Source organism: Hypanus sabinus, chromosome 13, assembly GCF_030144855.1.
Source record: "Hypanus sabinus isolate sHypSab1 chromosome 13, sHypSab1.hap1, whole genome shotgun sequence".
NCBI lineage: Eukaryota > Metazoa > Chordata > Chondrichthyes > Myliobatiformes > Dasyatidae > Hypanus > Hypanus sabinus.
The window spans coordinates 21,832,567-21,852,716 of NC_082718.1; the positions used below are offsets into that span (position 1 = coordinate 21,832,567).

The 20,150-nt window shown below is 48.3% G+C and overlaps 1 protein-coding gene and 1 pseudogene across 1 annotated transcript; both read left to right on the forward strand.

The window, feature by feature from the left end:
• Positions 1-17,361: 17,361 nt before the first annotated feature.
• LOC132403714 (charged multivesicular body protein 6-A-like) lies at positions 17,362-18,770 on the forward strand. Its single transcript, XM_059987313.1, has one exon. It carries the CDS (start codon positions 17,868-17,870, stop codon positions 18,249-18,251), a length of 384 nt encoding a protein of 127 aa, XP_059843296.1. The 5' UTR covers positions 17,362-17,867; the 3' UTR covers positions 18,252-18,770.
• Positions 18,771-18,947: 177 nt separating this feature from the next.
• LOC132403712 (nucleolin-like) lies at positions 18,948-19,928 on the forward strand (annotated as a pseudogene).
• The last annotated feature ends 222 nt before the right edge of the window (positions 19,929-20,150 follow it).

The following is a 20,150-nucleotide window of genomic DNA, read 5'->3' on the forward strand; positions in this document are numbered from 1 at the left end:
TTTGGCGGGGCCGAAGGCTGCTCCCCCTAGACGAGAACGAGCTGAGCGAGCCTGAGGCGACCCAGGGAGTTACAATAGCGTTGGAGCTGTGCTTAGCCACACAGTCATAAATATAAATAAAGTAGAGCAGTGCCTTTATTCTTAAACTAAATTGCAAAATTAAATGCCATAAATCAATGGAATTACAATGTTACTCACCATAATTGTCTCAATCCAGACTGTTTATTTCTGTGGTCGTGATTGGTTGACAAGTACACACTTGGCATTGTCCCTTACAGTGTGAAGTGATTGTCACCAAATCACGTGATTCCCATAAACCTAGTCGGCAATGACAGAGCAGAAATCCAACTGCTCTTGGGTATTGTACTAAATGAGGTGTTTATCACTTTGAAGTATTGTTTTATCAGATTGGCGTGGTTCCAAGATATATTTGCATTTTGTTGGTGTTACTATGGATACATGAAGCTTTACAAAATCATCAGGCCACAGTAAGTTTACCAATGCCTCCTCAGGCTTGGACCAAACGTGGATACAGTGAACGTGAGCGGTACAGAACTGAACCCAGGCCCTTCAGCACGTCAAACATGATGCCAAATTAAACACGTCCACCTATTGCCTGCACACTCATGTGCTCATCGAACAGTCCCACTTGTAACTCCAAACCATTACACTAATTGAAAGCAAAAACACGAAGCCAGGAATGCGTGCCTTAGTCTTGTTGTTACTTTAGCGAGGTGCGCACGTGTGACGTGATGACGTCACCATTCACGGACATTTACATATAACCCGTAATTAATTAGTTAAGCAAACAAGGATGCCTAATCAAATGATATACTCACAGTCATAAACGTGAGGAAAATCTGCAGATGCTGGAAACCCAAGCAACACACACAAAATGCTGGAGGAAATTAGCAGGTCAGGACAGTTGACGTTTCGGGCCAAGACTCTTCACCAGGATATAACCATATAACAATTACAGCACGGAAACAGGTCATCTCGGCCCTTCTAGTCCGTGCCGAATGCTTACTCTCACCTAGTACCACCGACCTGCACTCAGCCCGTAACCCTCCATTCCTTTCCTGTCCATATACCTATCCAATTTTTTTTAAATGACAAATCGAACCTGCCTCTACCACTTCTACTGGAAGCTCGTTCCACACAGCTGCCACTCTCTGTGTAAAGAAATTCCCCCTCGTGTATATTTACAATGTTACTCAAATATTGAATGGCAGTTGTCTATATGTCTGATGATGACAGGAAACCTGTGGGGAAGAGTTTCTAAAGTGAAAAAGCCGTTGTACTGGGGCAATTTCACTCTCCTGACTTCAAAAGTCTGGGACCAGTGGTACGAACAAGCATCACCAAATGGGGTCTTTCTTAATTGTGGTGCACGACCATGCTGTCTTCTGTGCCTAATCTTGTCCTTCGCTCTCCAGGGAGCGTAGCAGTGCCACCTTCCCAGTTAATGGATCTCACTGTAGACTTCATCTGCCCAGTCCACTGGAACTAATTTCACATGCTAGGACAGACGCTTCCCTTTCTCACCGGGGGTATGAGGCCGCCGGCTGCCCTCACCCGGTTTAGCTTGCCTGCCGAAGCTGCGTACTGGGGAGTGGTTGCATGCAAACAGCTACTTGGAACCAAAGGGAAGAACTGAGTGTCCTGTGGGGACCAAAGGTGAGTGAGCTGACCCTGAATGGACATGACAAGCCCCTTCACCAGAGGTGCTTACCCCCCCCCCCCCCCCCCGGTCACCCCATATACCCCACTCAAATATTACTAAAATATTAAATACACAACACCAGCTGCCAACCTTCCCCTCCCTCACCTGAAGCGATTTCTCCTCCATAGTTTTAATGGAACATTGAAGATAGAACAGTACAACACAGGGACAAGCCCCAGGCAATATTGTGCTGAACCAAAGTAAATTAAAAAAATCAAAGCTAATCCCTCCTACCTACGCAATGTCCATCTCCCTCCATCTTCCTCATATTTATGTGCCTATCCAAATATCACTTAAAACCCTCTAGTGAATTTGCCCCTGCCACCATCCCAGAAAGTGCCCCCCTATTCTAAGGTATTGCGTTTGGATCCTGGGCTCTCCTACTGGTAGGACTATTCTCCCCACGTTCACACATCCCGTCTTCATTCCTTCGTCAGTACAGTCTCCTCACTGTACAGCACCGTGGGGTATAGTTAACTCAGGCTTTGCAATGGATCAACGGTGTGGCTCAACACCTCAAGAACAACTAGAGAGCTGAAGCAACTACATTAGAAACGCACACAAAGTGCTAACTTGGCCAGTCAGGCGGCAGCTACGGAGGGAAGTAGAGTCTTTTCCAGTCCTGATGAAGGGTCTTGGCCCTAAAGGTTGACTGTTCCCATTCAAGGATGCTGTCTGGCCTGCTGAGTTCCTCCAGCACTTTTACATCCTATTTAGAGATACAGTACGGTTACAGGCCCTTCTATCACAATATGATCCTGCGCTGCCCAATCAACCTGCTGCGTGGCCAATCAGCCTCCTGACCCACAAGCTTTGGAATGTGGGAGGAACCTGGAGCACCTGAAGGAAACCCATGTGGTCATGGGGAGAATTCCTCATACAAACTCCTCACAGACAGCAGGAGGAATGAAACCTGTAATAGTATTGAGCTAACTACTACTCTATACGCCACCAATTTAAAAACGTTAGAGATTAGCTTTATTTGTCACGTAAACGTTGAAACATACAGTGCAATGCTCCTTTTGCGTCAGATCAAGTCAGCGGGGATCACGCTGGGCAGCCTGCAAGTATCGCCATGTTTCTGACGCCAGCGGGCGCCACAGTAGCGTAGCAGTTAGCACGATGCTCTTGCGGCTCGGGGAGTTCTGAGTTCAATTCTGGTGCTATTCTGTGAGGAGTCCTGTACGTCACCCCTGTGGAATGCATCGGTTTTTCCAGGTGCTCCGGTTTCCTCCCACAGTCCGAAGATGTACAGGGCAGGGAAGTCGGTCATTGTAAATTGTCCTGTGATGAGATTAAGGTTAATTGGGTTTGTCAGGGGTTTCTGGGGCAACGTGGCTCGGAGGGCCAGAAGGGCCAAATCTGTATCGCTAAATAAAATATAAAACAGCATGCCCATATTTTGTGTGTGTTGCTCAAGATTCTCAGCATCTGCAAAACCTCTTGTGTTTCTAACTACTTTAGAAAGTGGGTATGATAGTGGTTGATTGAAGTTGCTAATACCGTCACACTCTAATATTTTATAATACGAATACTGTTTATCATGAATTTAGTCATGAATTATGCACTGTTTGACTTGTGTGGATGCTGAAGTTAAGTTAACGAAGTCCCAGCAGCTCTGTGGTAGAGATGGATAGGGATAACTGTGGACATTAGTGAACTTGTGTAGAATATTGACCATAGAACAGTACAGCACAGTACAGGCCCTTCAGTCCACAACGTTGTACTGACCCTACACAAAATCAAACCACCCCTTCCCTTCCATAGCCCTCCATCTTTCTATCATTCACATGCCTAAAGAGTTTCTTAAATGCTTCTAATGTATCTGTCTCTGATATATTGGCAATTTGACTTAAAAGCAAAGTTAAATTCGAGTTTATTGCCAAGTATATGTGTGCACAGGTGTAATGAAAGATGTATTTGCAGCAACATCACAGGCATGTAGCAACAAATAAGCAGCATTCACAAATAAAAATCATAAACATAAATTATACACCAAAGAGTTTCTGTAGATGCTGGAAATCCAGAGCCACACAGACAGAATGCTGGAGGAACTCAGCAGGTCAGGCAGCATCTATGGAGAGGAATAAAGAGTTGATATTTTGGGCTGATATCCTTCATCAGGATATAAATTCTACACATCTTTAAAGAAAAAGATAATTAGAGTGAAAAAAGAGCACTGCTCTCTCTATGACCAAGTTTTTGTGCTTGGTGTCAGGTTTTCTGATGACATTGGTGCAGAGTGCTTGGGATGTTCTTTTGCACCATTGGTTTGATTTGAATACCATCTGATCTGTGAAACAAGAGTAGGGCGTTTGAACCTTTCAGTCACGACAGATCTGTAATCTAATTAATATCCACTTACCTTGGTTCTGTAACCAAGACATAACCTTCGACTAACATTCATTAGAACTTAAGAATTAACACCCCAACAAAGAGATTAAGTGTCCGAACTTGGGAATTAACCAGAAGAGATATGGGTTTGGGTTACACCAAGGTGGTTGTGGAATCTGAATTCCAGTAATTAAACTGTTAATAACAGTAGCAGTGCAGAACCACAGTGTAACGCTTTTACTTTGCCAGCAATCGGGATTCAGTTCCAGCGCTGATGTACGTTCTCCCTGTGACCCTGTGGGTTTCCTCTGGGTGCTCCGGTTTCCTCCCACAGTCCAAAGATGTACAGGTTTGTAGACTGGGTAGTATTGGGCTGGAAGGATCTGTTAACAAGTGGCATAAATAGCCATCTGATTCACTCATGTCCTTGAAAGAAGGAGATTTCTTATGCTTATCTGTTCTGGCCCATATGTGACTCCAGACTGTTGAGTCCTGGTGAAGGGTCTTGGCCCAAAACATCCACCGTCTATCCTCCTCCACAGACGCTGCCCAACCTGCTGAGTTCCTCCGGAACTTTGTGTGTGTTGCTTAAGATTTCCAGCATTTGCTGAATCTCTAGTGTTTATCAAGTTCAGCCCAATTAAGAAGGTTTATTGAATGGTTTGTGTTGGCGCGTGGCCTGGTGGATAAGGCATCAGTCTAGTGATCTGAAGGTCACTGGTTTGAGCCTCAGCTGAGGCAGTGTGTTGTATCCTTGAGCAAGACACTTAACAACACATTGCTCTGCAAAGGCACTGGTTGTGCCAAGCTGCTTGGGTCCTAGTACCCTTCCCTTGGACAACATCGGTGGCGTGGAGAGGGGAAGGCTTGCAGCTTGGGCAACTGCCGGTCTCCCATACAAACCCTGCCCAGGCCTGCGCCCTGGAAACCTTCCAAGGCACAAATCCATGGTCTCATGAGACTAACAGATGCCTATCTACGATTGAATGGTTTGGTTAATATTCAAGGACGAGGCTGAAAAGCCTGCAGGACATTCTGCGCTAAATGGAAGCTTGTGTTGAATCGAGTTTATTACCGTGTGTGCAGGAACAGGTACAGTGCAAAACTTCGTTGCAGCAGCATCACAGGCCCGTAGGCTCAGACAACACACAGAACATAAATTGTACAGGACATTGGAGGAAAAAAATTCCAAAATAAGACATTAACACATTAAAAAAAAAGCAATCAGAATTGTCTAATGAGGTAGGGGAGGCCCTAAATGACTGCCTTGCTTCAGTATTTACCCGGGAGAGAGACCTTGGCAGTTGTGAGGACATTGTAAAACAGGTTGATATGGTAAATACGTTGATGTTAAGAAACCAGATGTTTTCTTAAGAAAACATTAGGACTGGAAGCCCCCAGGACCAGACAGGGTATTACTGTCTTACGTGCTTCCTGTGTTATTTAGTATAGTACTGTGTAGGTATGGTTACTGCTTGTGTTTTTTTGTGTATTTTCTGACTCACAGACAAAATAGACTTAAGGATATCTTACGAATGGTACCTGTTCATTAGCTGGGCATGGCCAGGTTTGTAGGATCAGAAAACATCTGACTGAGTCTCACCTCAACATTGTTTGATCCTGTCTTTCCCTATCTGAACCTGTTCTGCTTACAGAATGTAATGGAGACATGTTGTAGTTTCAAGTGTGTGTGTGTGAGACCTCATCAGGACTTGAAAGGAAGATTTTACTCCTCCACCTCCTCCTTATTTTGGTTTTCTGCCTCTTCTTTCCAGTCCTGATGAAGGACCATTCACTGTTTATTCCCCTGTAGATGCTGCCAGACTTGCTGAGTTCTTCCAGCATTTCATGTGAGTTGCTATTTATTCCTCACCGCAGAGGCTGTCTGACCCGCTGAGTTCTTCCACCTCCTTTATACATTGCTCCACATTTCTGGGATCTGCAGTGTCTTGTGTCTCCATGTGATTACTAAAGGCGTTTGGAACGAAATGCTTTGAGGAGCATACTGAAGAGTAGGGAACACAATCAAATCAATGTGTTTTGGTTTTGCATGACTGTCTAGTTTCACAGCCCGTTTTTCCATTCATTGTCTGCTATGATTTAGGTATAATTTATATTCTGTGTGTTGTCTGTACCTGGGTGCCTGTGATGCTGCAGCAAACAAATTCTCAGTTGTACCTGCACCTCAACATGCTTGTACACATGACAGTAAAAGACTTTACTTGACAATGCTGCAATAGAAGGTTTACAATGTAGCTCTGGAGCATCCAAAGCATTTCCAGTGCAAGCACTGGAACTCAAGCTATCTTTCATAAGGGAAATATTTTTATGCTTAGTGCACCGGAAAGTGCAGGAACCATTTACTAGAAAGGTTTCACAGATGAGAAATTTTAACCCCAGAACTGGCTGGAGAAGTTGGGGTTGTTCTTCAAGCAAGGAAGGAGAGATAAGGGACAGGAGGTGCTCAAATCTTTAGCAAGAAACAAACTACTGGAGGAGCTCAATGGGTCATTCTGCATCTGTGGGGGGGGGGATTAGTTAGTTTTTAATTTTTTTTTAGGTTTTAGGGACAGCGTGTCAGCGTTCCGATTAGGACTTAGCAATAGTGATGTGGAGGATTTGGATAACAGGCCAGAGTCTAGGCCTATGTCTGTGCCTCCACTCCGCATTCAAAGACCCTGACCAACACACTACAGCAAATTCCTAATACGTCCTCATAGAGAGATCAGAAGTGGACGGAGTGAGCAATTTCAAGTTCCTGGGTGTCAAGATCTCTGAAGATCTACTCTGGTCCTGACATTGATGCATAAAGATATAAAGATGGTGGCCATATTTCATTAGTTTGAAGAGATTTGGTTCGTCAACTAACACACTCAAAAACTTCTGTAGATGTACTGTGGAGAGCATTCTGACAGACTGTATCACTGTCTGGTATTGGGGGGGGGGCTACTGCACAGGACTGAGAGAAGCTGCATAAAGTTATGAAATTAGTCCGGTCCATCATGGGCTCCAGCCTATATATTATCCAGGACATCTTCAAGCAGCGGTGCATCCATTATTAAGGACCCCCACCACCCAGGGCATGCCCTCTTCTCATTGTTACCATCAGGAAGGAGGTACAGAAGCTGGAAGGCACACACTCAGTGATTCAGGCACAGCTTCTTCCCCTCTGCCATCTGATTCCTGAATGGACATTGAACCCTTGTACATTACCTCACTTTTTGAAAAAAATACACAAACGTTTGTATATTATTTCTATTTTTGCACTATTTTAAATCTATTTAATATACATCTATAATTGATTTACTTATTTATTTTTTCTCTATTATCATCCGTTTCGTTGAACCGCTGCTGCTGTATACAAATTTCATGGCACGTGCCGGTGATAATAAGCCTGATTCTGATACACATGAGTATATATGGTGAATAAAGTTGATCCTTGAAAAAAATATAATCACATACATGAATACGCACACCTGCATAGAGGCAAGGCCACAGCATACACAATTACACACATGTTCATACATGTGTGCGCCTGACAAGGAGAGCAACTAATGAGAGTGGGCCTAACTAGAATCAGTGACAGAGGGTGCAGAAGATGTTTACCAGGTTGTGCAGTAACAAGAGGCTGGACTAACACTTCGTTTTCCCTGGGGTTTTGGAGGCTGAGGGGATATCTGATAGAGGTTTATAAGGTTATGAGGCATAGATAGACAGTATGTATTACCCAGGCTTGGAAGGTCTAGTACTAGAGGGCATGCATTTAAGATGGTGGGGGGGGGGGGGTGCAGAGGGTGGTGTAAGCTCAAAGGAGATGTGAAGGACAAGCTTTTTTACACAGAGAGTGGTGCTGGGGTGGTGGGAGAAGCAGGGTGCCAAGGTGGTGGGACTACTGAGAAACATTTAGAAAGGCACATGAAAGTGAGGAAAATGTTAGGATATAGGCATTGCCTAGGCAGGGGAATGTGTTTAGTTTGCCATTTGGTTACTAATTTAATTGGTTTACCACAGCATTGTGGGCTGAAGGGCCTGTTCCTGTGCTGTAATGTTCTGTGTTCGACAACATTTACATGATTGCTGCCAGGACCTGAGTGGTTGAATAAGTTGTGACTTTATTCCCTGGAGCGTAGGAGAATGAGTGGAGATTTCATAGAGGTATACACAGCTTTGAGGGGTATAGATGGGGTAAATGCAAGCAGGTTTTTTTTCCACTGAGGTAGAGTATGATTAGAACTAGAGGTCATAGGTTAGGGGTGAAAGGTGAAATATTTAAGGGGCACCTGAGGTGGGACTTCTTCACTCAGGGAGTGGTGCATGTGGAGCATGCTCAAATCTCTATAGATTAACCGTGGATAGCATTCTGACTTGTTTAATCACTGTCCGGTATGGACTCATCATTGCACAAAGGGCTGCATCACCAGCGCTAGCCTCCCCACCATTGAGGATGTGGTGAACTATGTGCCTGTCGGGACACGCCCCTGCTGACTGCTCCTGTGGCTCCTCCCACAGGCCCCTGTATAAAGGAGACCTGCGGCCTGAAGATCGGCCTCAGTCTCCAGGACCTTGTATGATAGACTCACTCCTGGTTCCTTCTTCCAGTCAATAAAAGCCGATATCTCGCCTACGTCTCAGTGTGAGTTATTGATGGTGCATCAATTTTATTGACTGGAAGTTTTAAAACATGGAACCCGTTTTGCGTCCGGACCGGTTGGATTTGGACCCTCAAGACCCTGACGCAGCTCTCGCTTTTGAACACTGGCTTGCATGCTTCCAATCGTACTTGGCGGAGCTTCGTGCGACTGAACCCGCCGTTATACTCTCGAGGGTCACCCCCAAAGTTTACTCCATTATCCGGGACCTGCCGACCTACAATGGGGCACTGGACGCCCTCAAACGACAGTACCTGCGGCCGGTGAACACCGTCTACGCAAGACATCGCTTAGCTACCCGGCAACAGCGGCCTGGCGAATCGTGCGCTGAGTTTCTCCGAGCACTACAGACACTAGTCCGAGCTTGTGACTGCAAGACGCTCACGGCAGAACAGCATGCGGAGCTGCTGGTGCGAGACGCCTTTGTGACGGGACTGAGGTCAGTGTACATGCGCCAGCAGCTGCTGGAGAACTCGGATCTTACCTTGAGCTCGGCGATAGAGAAGGCCAACGCTCTAGAAGCTGCGCGGCATAACGCCGACGCTGTCCAGTCGCGCGATTCCCCGCCGGTTTCGTGGACGCCTCAGACCCCGCCACCGCCGGCTCCCGGGAGCGAATTCGCCAACGCCGCCGCCAGTCGCCATTCCACGAGCTCCCCGACCTAGACCACGGCTGTGGCCCGTAAGAAACTCGTGCCTTGTTATTTCTGTGGCCAAAAGAAACATCCTCGACGACGCTGTCCAGCGCGAGAAGCGACCTGCTCCAGCTGCGGAAAGCGGGGCCACTTGGCCAAGGTCTGTAAGTCTCAACCTCGAGCGGAGTGCAGCGCTGCGGGTGAAACGTGGGGGCCGCCATCTTGCATGCCGGGATGTGGGCGGCCATCTTTGTCGACGTCAGCACGCCCCGCCCCCGATCCTCGGATGCTGACCGGGTACCCCGGATGTGGGTGGCCATCTTTGTCGACGTCAGCATGCCCCGCCCCCGACCCTCCGATGCTGACCGGGTACCCCGACGGCGATCCAACTCTGGCCACTGTGACTCTCGACCAAAGCGCCCCACACCAGCTTGCAAGGTCCATGATGGACATCCAGGTGGAGGGGCATTGGACTGGATGCCTGTTTGACACGGGCAGCACTGGGAGTTTTATTCACCCGGACACAGTGCAACGCTGCGGACTTGCAACGCGGCCGGTCAGTCGGAGGTTCCATTTGGCCTCTGGGTCGCAGTCCACAGACATCCGGGCGGGTTGTGTAGCGACTTTGGTGGTGCAAGGCACAGTATATCGGGACTTTGAACTGCTGGTCATGCCTAATCTGTGTGCACCTGTGCTATTGGGGCTGGACTTCCAGAGCCATCTCGAAAGTGTGACTATGGTATACGACGGGCCCCTCCCACCACTCACTGTCAAGAATCCTCAGTTTTGTGGGACTTCTTCACATACCCCGCTACTGACCACACACACACACGGACACACACATCCCATCCAGAACCAGGCCAACAGCTGCGCTACCGACACTTGCAGCCTCTCCACTCTCAAGATCCCTCCCCCACCGCTGTTCGCCAACCTGACCCCCGACTGTAAACCTGTGGCAACCAAAAGCAGGAGGTACAGCGCGGGGGACCGGGCCTTCATTCAGTCGGAGGTGCAGCGGCTGCTCAGGGAGGGGATCATTGAGCCGAGCACAAGCCCTTGGAGGGCCCAGGTGGTTGTTGTTCGGACTGGGCAGAAAAATAGGATGGTGGTGGACTATAGTCAAACCATCAATAGGTTTACGCAGCTTGACGCATACCCCCTACCCCGCATCGCGGATATGGTCAACCAGATTGCTCAGTATAAGGTGTACTCGACAATAGATCTGAAATCCGCTTATCACCAGCTCCCCATCTGCCCAGAGGACCGCCCCTACACCGCCTTCGAGGCGGGCGGCCGGCTCTATCACTTCCTGCGCGTCCCTTTCGGTGTCACGAATGGTGTCTCTGTCTTCCAGAGGGAAATGGACCGGATGGTGGACCAGTACCAACTGCAGGCCACATTTCCCTATCTGGATAACATCACCATCTGTGGTCATGACAGGCCAGATCACGACGCCAACCTCCAACGGTTTCTCCAAGTGGCCGCAGCTCTGAACCTTACTTATAACAGGGACAAGTGTGTTTTTGGTACCACCCGCCTTGCTATACTTGGGTATGTCGTGGAAAACGGGGTTATTGGGCCTGATCCCGAACGTATGCGCCCCCTGTTAGAGCTCCCTCTTCCCACCACTCTCAAGGCCCTCAGACGGTGCCTGGGGTTTTTTTCCTATTACGCCCAATGGGTCCCCCATTACGCAGACAAGGCTCGCCCCCTGGTCAAGTCTACCTCGTTTCCCCTCTCTGCTGAGGCCTGCGCGGCCTTCAACTGCATTAAAGCGGACATTGCCAAAGCTACGATGCATGCAGTGGACGAGACCGCTCCCTTCCAAGTGGAGTGTGATGCCTCCGATTTCGCTCTGGCTGCTACCCTTAATCAGGAAGGCAGACCAGTAGCATTCTTTTCTCGCACCCTCCAAGGCTCTGAAATTCGGCACTCCGCGGTGGAGAAAGAAGCCCAGGCCATAGTGGAGGCTGTTAGGCACTGGAGGCACTATCTTGCTGGCAAAAGATTCACTGTGCTGACCGACCAGCGCTCGGTTGCGTTCCTGTTCAGCAACCAACAGCGGGGCAAGATCAAAAATGATAAGCTTTTGCGGTGGAGGATAGAACTCTCCACCTACACCTATGATATCCTGTACCGGCCTGGCAGACTCAATGAGCCCCCTGATGCCCTATCCCGGGGAACATGTGCTAGCACACAGCTCGACCAGCTGTACGCCCTTCATGCACAACTTTGCCATCCGGGGGTCACCCGATTTTACCATTTTGTGAAAGCTCGGAACCTGCCGTACTCCCTGGAGGACATCAGGACGATGACCAGGGACTGCCAAATTTGTGCCGAGTGCAAACCGCACTTCTACTGTCCTGACACGGCACAACTTGTCAAGGCCACCCGCCCTTTTGAACGCCTGAGTGTTGACTTTAAGGGCCCCCTTCCCTCCACTGACCGCAATGTCTATTTTCTCAGTGTTATTGACGAGTTCTCACGGTTCCCCTTTGCCATCCCCTGCCCCGACACACTGCCACGTCCGTCATAAAAGCCCTGCGCCAGCTCTTCACTCTGTTCGGGTATCCCTGCTATATCCACAGTGATAGAGGGTCCTCCTTTATGAGTGAGGAGCTGCGCCAGTACTTGCTAGCTAGGGGCATTGCTACCAGTCGGACCACGAGTTATAATCCCCGGGGTAATGGCCAGGTAGAGCGGGAGAATGCCACAGTGTGGAAGGCCACACTTTTAGCCCTCAAGTCCAAAGGGTTGCCGGTCTCTCGATGGCAGGAGGTCCTCCCTGAGGCACTGCACTCTATCCGCTCTCTTATGTACGTCCACCAATGCCACCCCTCACGAACGCCTATTCTCTTTTCCCAGGAAGTCTGTCACTGGGACCACCCTACCAGTTTGGCTGACGTCCCCGGGGCCAGTGCTGCTCCGGAAACATGTGAGGAGCAATAAATACTCCCCGCTGGTGGAGAGGGTTCACCTTCTCCATGCGAACCCCCAGTATGCTTACGTGGTCTTACCTGATGGGCGGGAGGACACGGTCTCCATCCGCGACCTGGCACCCGCAGGTGCAGCAGACCACTACCCTGAAGGCTCTCCGGTAACTGTGAACCCTGCACCAGAGGTGACACCGTACTCACCAGGCCCTACACAGACTCCTCACGACACTTGTATACCGGGCGTTTCGTACGCATTTATACCAGGCGCCTCGCACATGCATGAGGGATCACCGGCGCCTAGTGGGCAAGAACACGCGCAACCCCCGTCCCCTGTGCAATCGCCAATGTTGCCGGCACCTATGCGGTCACAGCCGGTGCTACGTAGATCGCAGCGACAGATTCGACCGCCTGATCGGCTTGACTTGTAAGAACCTTCGCTACATGAGGACTTTTTCAAACGAAGGGGGGGGGTGAATGTGGTGAACTATGTGCCTGTCGGGACACGCCCCTGCTGACTGCTCCTGTGGCTCCTCCCACAGGCCCCTGTATAAAGGAGACCTGCGGCCTGAAGATCGGCCTCAGTCTCCAGGACCTTGTATGATAGACACTCACTCCTGGTTCCTTCTTCCAGTCAATAAAAGCCGATATCTCGCCTACGTCTCAGTGTGAGTTATTGATGGTGCATCAGAGGACACCTTCAAAAGGCAATGCCTCAAGAAGGTGGCATCTGTCATCCAGCACCCTCACCATCTGGGACATGCCCTGCTTGGTACCAGTGTGACCCTGAAGAGGTACCCTCAACAATTTAGGAATTGCTTCTTCCCCTTCCCCCATCAGATTCCCAAACATCCATGAACCCATGAGCACTATTTTGCTTTCTATTTGCATTATTTATTCATGTTTATATATTCTTATTGCAATTTATAGCAAGTTTTGTGTATTGCATTGTATTACTGCCATAAAACAACACATTTCACATATGTCAGTTATAACAAACCTGATTCTGAAATCCCCCTCAAACATCTACCTTCCCAAGCCATCTTTGTGTTTCAAGACGCTGATTGGTGACAGGCGGCAGAGATAATGGGAAGTTGCTTTCCTGATTGGAAGTCTGTAGCCAATATATTGACGCCATCATAAAGAAGGCACACCGGCAGCACTACTTTGACAGGATTCTGAACAGATTTGATACGTTACCAAAGATACTGGCAAATTTCTTCTAGTGTACGGTGAAGAGCATTCTGATTGGTAGCACCTCCGTCTGCTTTGGAGGCTCCAGTGCGCAGGTTTGCGTGAGGCTGCAAAGTGTTGTAGACCCGGCCAGGATCTTACAGCGCCGACAATTAGCGGCTCAAGTCCCACCCAGGTCTGTAACAAGTTTGTACGTTCGCCCCACGAGCAGATGGTTTTCCTCCAGGTGCTCCGGTTTCCTCCCACATTCCAAAGCTTGGTGCAGGAGCAGCGCGACGCCTGCAGGCTGCCCCCAGTACATCGGTCATTGACAGAAACAACTCATTTCACTGTATGCTGCAACATACACGTAGTAAATAAAACTGATCTTTATTTTGTAATTTACATTCATTTTATGTCTTACACAGTACCACCAATGCAAAACAAATTTCACGGCATGTAATTCAGTGATAATAAACCGATTGTGCTTTCTATATTTAGATTTCACGTCAACTCTTTACAAATCCTGGAATATGAACCCATGAAAACGATCTCATTTTGCACTATTTATTTATGTTGGTAACACTTACCCAACAGGCTGGTATATGTCTAGGGGAAAAGGAGATCCAGCCACTCACCAACCCCACCTCCCGTACACGCAGGTGCTGTGAGAATCGAGTTTACGCCGCACGTACACACACAATATAAAACTCACACCAGATACCGTTATGGAATACACTTTAAAGATTTTACTAAAACTAAAAGAGTACTATGCAATACAGTATATATGAAGGAAAAGAAAATAAAGTAAAAGGTGCCAACTTATCAGAGTTCAGTCAGTTTAGTGCAGAACGTTGGAGCTCAATCATCGAACCATTCGACCCCTCGTCACTTTCCTCCGACCTCCACGTCCTCGCACCTGGGGCCACCCCGGTGGTCGACCGAGCAGCGCACGTCCACCTTCCTCGGCGTCTCCTTCCCGCCTCCCCTGAAAAGACCGCGAAACCCCCAAGCTCCCAGCCTCAAAAGACAAAATTCTGGAGGAACACATTCCCAAAGGTCAGCCAGGGGACCACCAGGTGCCCACGCCTCTATTCCGGATGGGCTGGTAGGACCCCCGTGCCAGTGTGTGTCTACAGATAGAGGGAGTTTACGCAAAAGCCGTTCTTGATACGGGATCGCAGGTGAGGGGGGAAACCCGTGAGGGAGGGAGTGAGGATCTGACAGGTAGACCTGGGGAGGGTTCACAGGTGAAGAGGGAGCCCAGTGAGGCGGAAGGGTCGGCTGAAGGGGTACGGAGACCTCGGAGGAGTAGGCGCCCCCCAGAGCAGTTGACATATGTGGTGCCAGGAGAACCGAGTGTGATTTCTACTGCTCTGGGTAGTTACGTCGCTGCTTTCTGCACCTGGGTTGAGTTTTGTGTTTTGCAAGAAGCCTTGGGGAACTCTGGTAATGTCATGAGGGCATGACATTTGCTGGTGGGGGGAGAATGTACAATGTTCTGTGCATGTTAATCAAAATGGCTTCTTTGGTTTGCTAGAGTAGGAATGCTTTTATGTTTGATAAGTGTTTTCTCTCGCAGTTGTTTAGCTTTGGACTTGCTGATATGGGGAGTGATATTGTCTTGTGGGTCTGGGAATGGGGGTTTCGCGGTCTTTTCAGGGGAGGCGGGAAGGAGACACCGAGGAAGGTGGACGTGCGCTGTACTGCTCGGTCGACCACTGGGGGTGGTCCCAGGTGCGAGGACGTGGAGGTGGGAGGAAAGTAACGAGGGGTCGAATGGTTCGATGGTTGAGCTCCAATGAGGTGCATTAAACTGACTGAACTTTGATAAGTTGGTGCCTGTTACTTTATTTTCTTTTCCTTCATATGTACTGTATTGTATAGTACTCTTTTAGTTTTAGTAAAATCTTTAAAGTGTATTCCATAACGGTATCAGGTGTGAGTTTGATATTGTGTGTGCGCACACGGCATAAACTTGATTCCCACAGCACCTGTGTGTACGGGAGGTGGGGTTGGTGAGTGGCTGGATCTCCTTTTCCCCTAGACAAATACCAGCCTGTTTGGTAAGTGTTACATTTGTGGGAGCTTGTCTGGGATCTCTCTTGGAATGGGGTGTCCTCCATCACCCGGATGGTGTGGTGAGTGCTTTTGGAGCAGCCCACGTCAACCTCGCCCGGAGAAAAAACAGCTTCCATCTTCAGCATCTTCTCCACTAGCCTGTGTTTCCACTCCGGCGACACTGGAGAATCCCCGAAGTTAAAGGCTTCAGCGGTCAGCTCCCTTTGATGCTCCAATCCCCCCCCCCCCCCCCCCGGTTAGGGGTCCTCACTGGTGCGCTAGACATTAAAGTCACCAGAAACTGATGCGCTAGCGGCATTCCCCTCTTAAAGGTGATTTCCCTTGCTGTAGTGTTCCTGACACTTACGGATATACGCCTCGCATGTACCACCCCTGGTCTCTGCACTTTGGGTCCAGCCCTTGGGGGGGCAACCCCTTCTTCGAATACCGCTCGAAACACTGGATGCACCGAGAGGGTCTCCAGAAAGTGTTCCCCCCCTTTTTTCTTACAAGCTTCCAGGAGCTGTCGCACAACGGGGGAGTTAGTCCCCACCAGGAGGGCAGCACCACCGGTTTCCACTGGGTCCGGACACACCAACACCAACATCTCAATAGCTTCGGACACTCCCACATCGCCCTCCGAGAACTCCAATCTCACCGATAGCTACCCATCGTCTGGGTAGTCACCCTCGCTCACACCCTAAATCTGCAGGGCGTCAAATGGGGTTATGGGCAAATGCTTTAGATATTTGTTGTAGAAAGACCAGGACAATAAGGGCAAGCCCCGCTGCGACTAAGAAGGGAGAGGTGTCAGGAAACTTAGGAGAGGCTCAGTGAGGGAATGGACTGGAGCCTCTGGAGGAACACGTTCCCAAAGATCAGCCAGGGGACCACCAGGTGCCCATGCCTCTATTCCGGATGGGCTGGTAGGACCCCCGTGCCAGTGTGTGTCTACAGATAGAGGGAGTTTACACAAAAGCCGTTCTTGATACGGGATCGCAGGTGAGGGGGGAAACCCGTGAGGGAGGGAGTAAGGATCTGACAGGTAGACCTGGGGTATCTGAGGCAAAGGGTTCACAGGTGAAGAGGGAGCCCAGTGAGGCGGAAGGGTCGGCTGAAGGGGTATGGAGATCTCAGAGGAGTAGGCGCCCCCCCCCTCCCCCAGAGTGGTTGACATATGTGGTGCCAGGAGAACCGAGTGTGATTTCTACTGCTCTGGGTAGTTATGTCACTGCTTTCTGCACCTGGGTTGGGTTTTGTGTTTTGCAAGAAGCCTTGGGGAACTCTAGTAATGTCATGAAGGCATGACATTTGCTGGTGGGGGGGAGAATGTACAATGAACTGTGTATGTTAATCAAAATGGCTTCTTTGGTTTGCTAGAGTAGGAATGCTTTTATGTTTGATAACTTGTTTTCCTTAAGCACCAAGCAGAGTAGTTTTGTATCACATGGTTAGATTGTTTCTTGACTTGAACTTCCAATCTTGATCAGTATTTGGACATGATATACTCAGTTAATTTTTTTTTCATTTGGAGAATCTTACAAAAAAATAACAGTCCCCATATCAGCAAGTCCAAAGCTAAACTGCGAGAGAAAACACTCATCAAACATAAAAGCATTCCTACTCTAGCAAACCAAAGAAGTCATTTTGATTACCATACACATTTCATTGTACATTCTTCCCCCACCAGCAAATGTCATGCCCTCATGACACTACCAGAGTTCCCCAAGGCTTCTTGCAAAACACAAAACCCAACCCAGGTGCAGAAAGCAGCGACATAACTACCCAGAGCAGTAGAAATCACACTCGGTTCTCCTGGCACCACATATGTCAACTGCTCTGGGGGGCGCCTACTCCTCCGAGGTCTCCGTACCCCTTCAGCCGACCCTTCCGCCTCACTGGGCTCCCTCTTCACCTGCGAACCCTTTGCCTCGGACACCCCAGGTCTACCTGTCAGATCCTCACTCCCTCCCTCACTTGGGGCTTGCGGTGGTGGTACGGCCTGGGGGAAGTATCTGAGGGTGAGAACCTCTTAGTGGATGCTGCGAAATACCACGAGGGAGGGGAGTTGACCGCTGAAGATACCTCGGTGAGAGGTTGGGGCGACTGGCCCCTACAGCCGTGGAAGACGTAGGCAGTGTGTGTGTGGATTATATTGCGCTGAAGAGGCGCACTGTCAGTTTGCTATCATGGTGAAGACCGAGGGAAGAGGAAGGCTGGAGCTTGCCGCGGTTACCAGGGGGATGGTGCGGCCTGGGCCGGGCCTCCAGGCATTTAGCGACGTTTCCCAGCTGGAGCCGAGTGGGTGGTTGCTCTCCTTGGGTCGGGAATGTGGCCGGGCCCGGACCGAGGCAGCATAAATGGGAGAATTGTTCGGCAAGAAGAAGCGGTCCCAAGTGACCGAGCAAGATAAGGCCATGCTGCAATTAAAACAACGATGTGACAAACTGAAGCAGTACCAGAAGAGGATTGGTATTCAGCTAGAAAAGGAACGGCAGCTTGCTCGGCAGTTGTTGCACAATGGAAAGAAGGAAAAAGCCAAGCTCCTGCTCAAGAAAAAACGATACCAGGAGCAACTTCTTGATAAAACTGAAGTTCAGATTAGTAATCTTGAACACATGGTTCAAGACATTGAATTTACTCAAATAGAAATGAAAATTAAAGAAGGTCTGAAAATCGGAAATGTTTGCCTAAAGAAAATGCATGAGGTGGAAAGAAGGGTGGTCCTCAGGGAAAGAAAATAAAATTTGATTAGAGGCTGATAGAACTGTTGTATCATATTCAGACAGAGCCTCTGATTGCCTCAATTGGACATTCCAGAGTTCTGCAGGTTGGAGTGTGATGGAAGCTCCAGGTTTCTGAATGGACTGGCGCTGAAGTGGGCGGTGGTTGGCAAGTTGAGCGATTACCTGTATGGTAGCCTTTGTCAGCTGAAGCTTGTCGCCATCTGAGAGAAACTATCTCACTCACAAGTTGGAGTTCCTGGCGTTGGCCGAGAAGGCGAAACACCCGTCCGTGCCTCTGTTATTGAAGGAGTGGCCTCGGTTAAAGTTAAAGAACCAAATCTTGTACCGGGTCACGGCACCTCAGGACCAACCCCACAGTTGGCAACTGGTCCTGCCGGAGAAGTATCGGCAGACTGTACTCCAGGCCTTACATGATGATTCCGGACACTTGGGGGTGGAAAAGATTTATGTATTACTTAAAGACCGGTTCTACTGTCCCTGGATGAGGGGGGAGGTTGAAGAATACTGTAGGGGATGCAGTCGTTGCACCCGGAGGAAAACCCTGCCAGCGTCGGCGTACCCACTGTCGCCCTTGCAGAGTGCGGGACCTCTGGACCTGGTATGTATGGTTATTAATCAGTTATAGTAATCTTTATAAATTGTAATCATTTAATTGCAAAAAAAAATCTGCCCCTTCCCTCGATGCAAATGGGTTATTGCTAAGTATTTTGTCCTGCTATCAAACAAAATTTTGAATGTAAAATTATAATTGGCTAAGTGGAAAACCCCAAATGATACTTGCCAGTGAAAGCAGGGAAGAGAAAGAAAGAAGAACAGAAGGCAGCGACACCGGCTAAGAACCAGATGACCGACAGCGCATTTTCACTTTTCGTTGGAAACCTGAACTCAGAAAAGAACTTTGAAGAATTGAAGAAAGCTCTAAATGACTTCTTCACTAAAAAGAAACTTACAGTCGCAGGTGTCCGAATTGGAGGGAGCAGGAGATTCGGATAGGTAGATTTTGAGACTGAAGAACAACTGGAAAAGGCATTAAAGTTCAATGGAAACAAAGTGCTGGGGCAGGTAGTCAAACTTGACAAAGCACGCAGCAAGGAAAGCCATCAAGACAGGGATAACAGAACATTGTTTGTAAAGAATCCTCCATTCAAGATAACTCAGGATGATCTCAAGGAGATTTTTGAAGACGCTATCGACATTAGGATCCCTACTTCTCGTGATAGTTCAGGAACTCGTGGTATTGCGTATATTGAATTTAAAACTGAAGCTACTGCAGAAATGGTATTGAAGCAGAAACAAGGCATTGATGTTGAGGGTCGCTCCATCATTACTGATTATGCTGGTGCTAAGAGTAAATTTAACACAACAAGTGGGCAAGCACAGCAAGGTTCTGATACACTTACAATAAATAATCTGGCATATTCTGCTACTGAAACAACCCTTCGGAATATTTTTGAAAAAGCGTCATCAATCAAAATACCGGTGAAGAATGGCAAGCCAAAGGGATTTGCAATTGTCAAATATGAATCAATTGAAGAGACCAAAGAAGCCATTTTGATTGACGTTTCTTATGTTAATATAGTTTATATTTCTTATGTTAACATAGTTTTTTATGTATTGAACTATACTGCTGAACAAGTGTCAACAACTATCTTGTATAGTTCTAATAAATTATGATTATTATAATATTCCACTGAAAACCATTTTATTAGGTACATCTGCTTGTTAATGAAAATATCTTATCAACCAATCAGATGGCAGCAACTCAATGTATAAAAGTATGCAGACGTGGTCAAGAGGTTCAGTTGTTATTCAGCCCAAACATCAGAATGAGGAAGAAATGTGACCTAAGTGACTTTGACCATGGATGATTGATGGTGCCAGAAAGGGTAGTTTGAG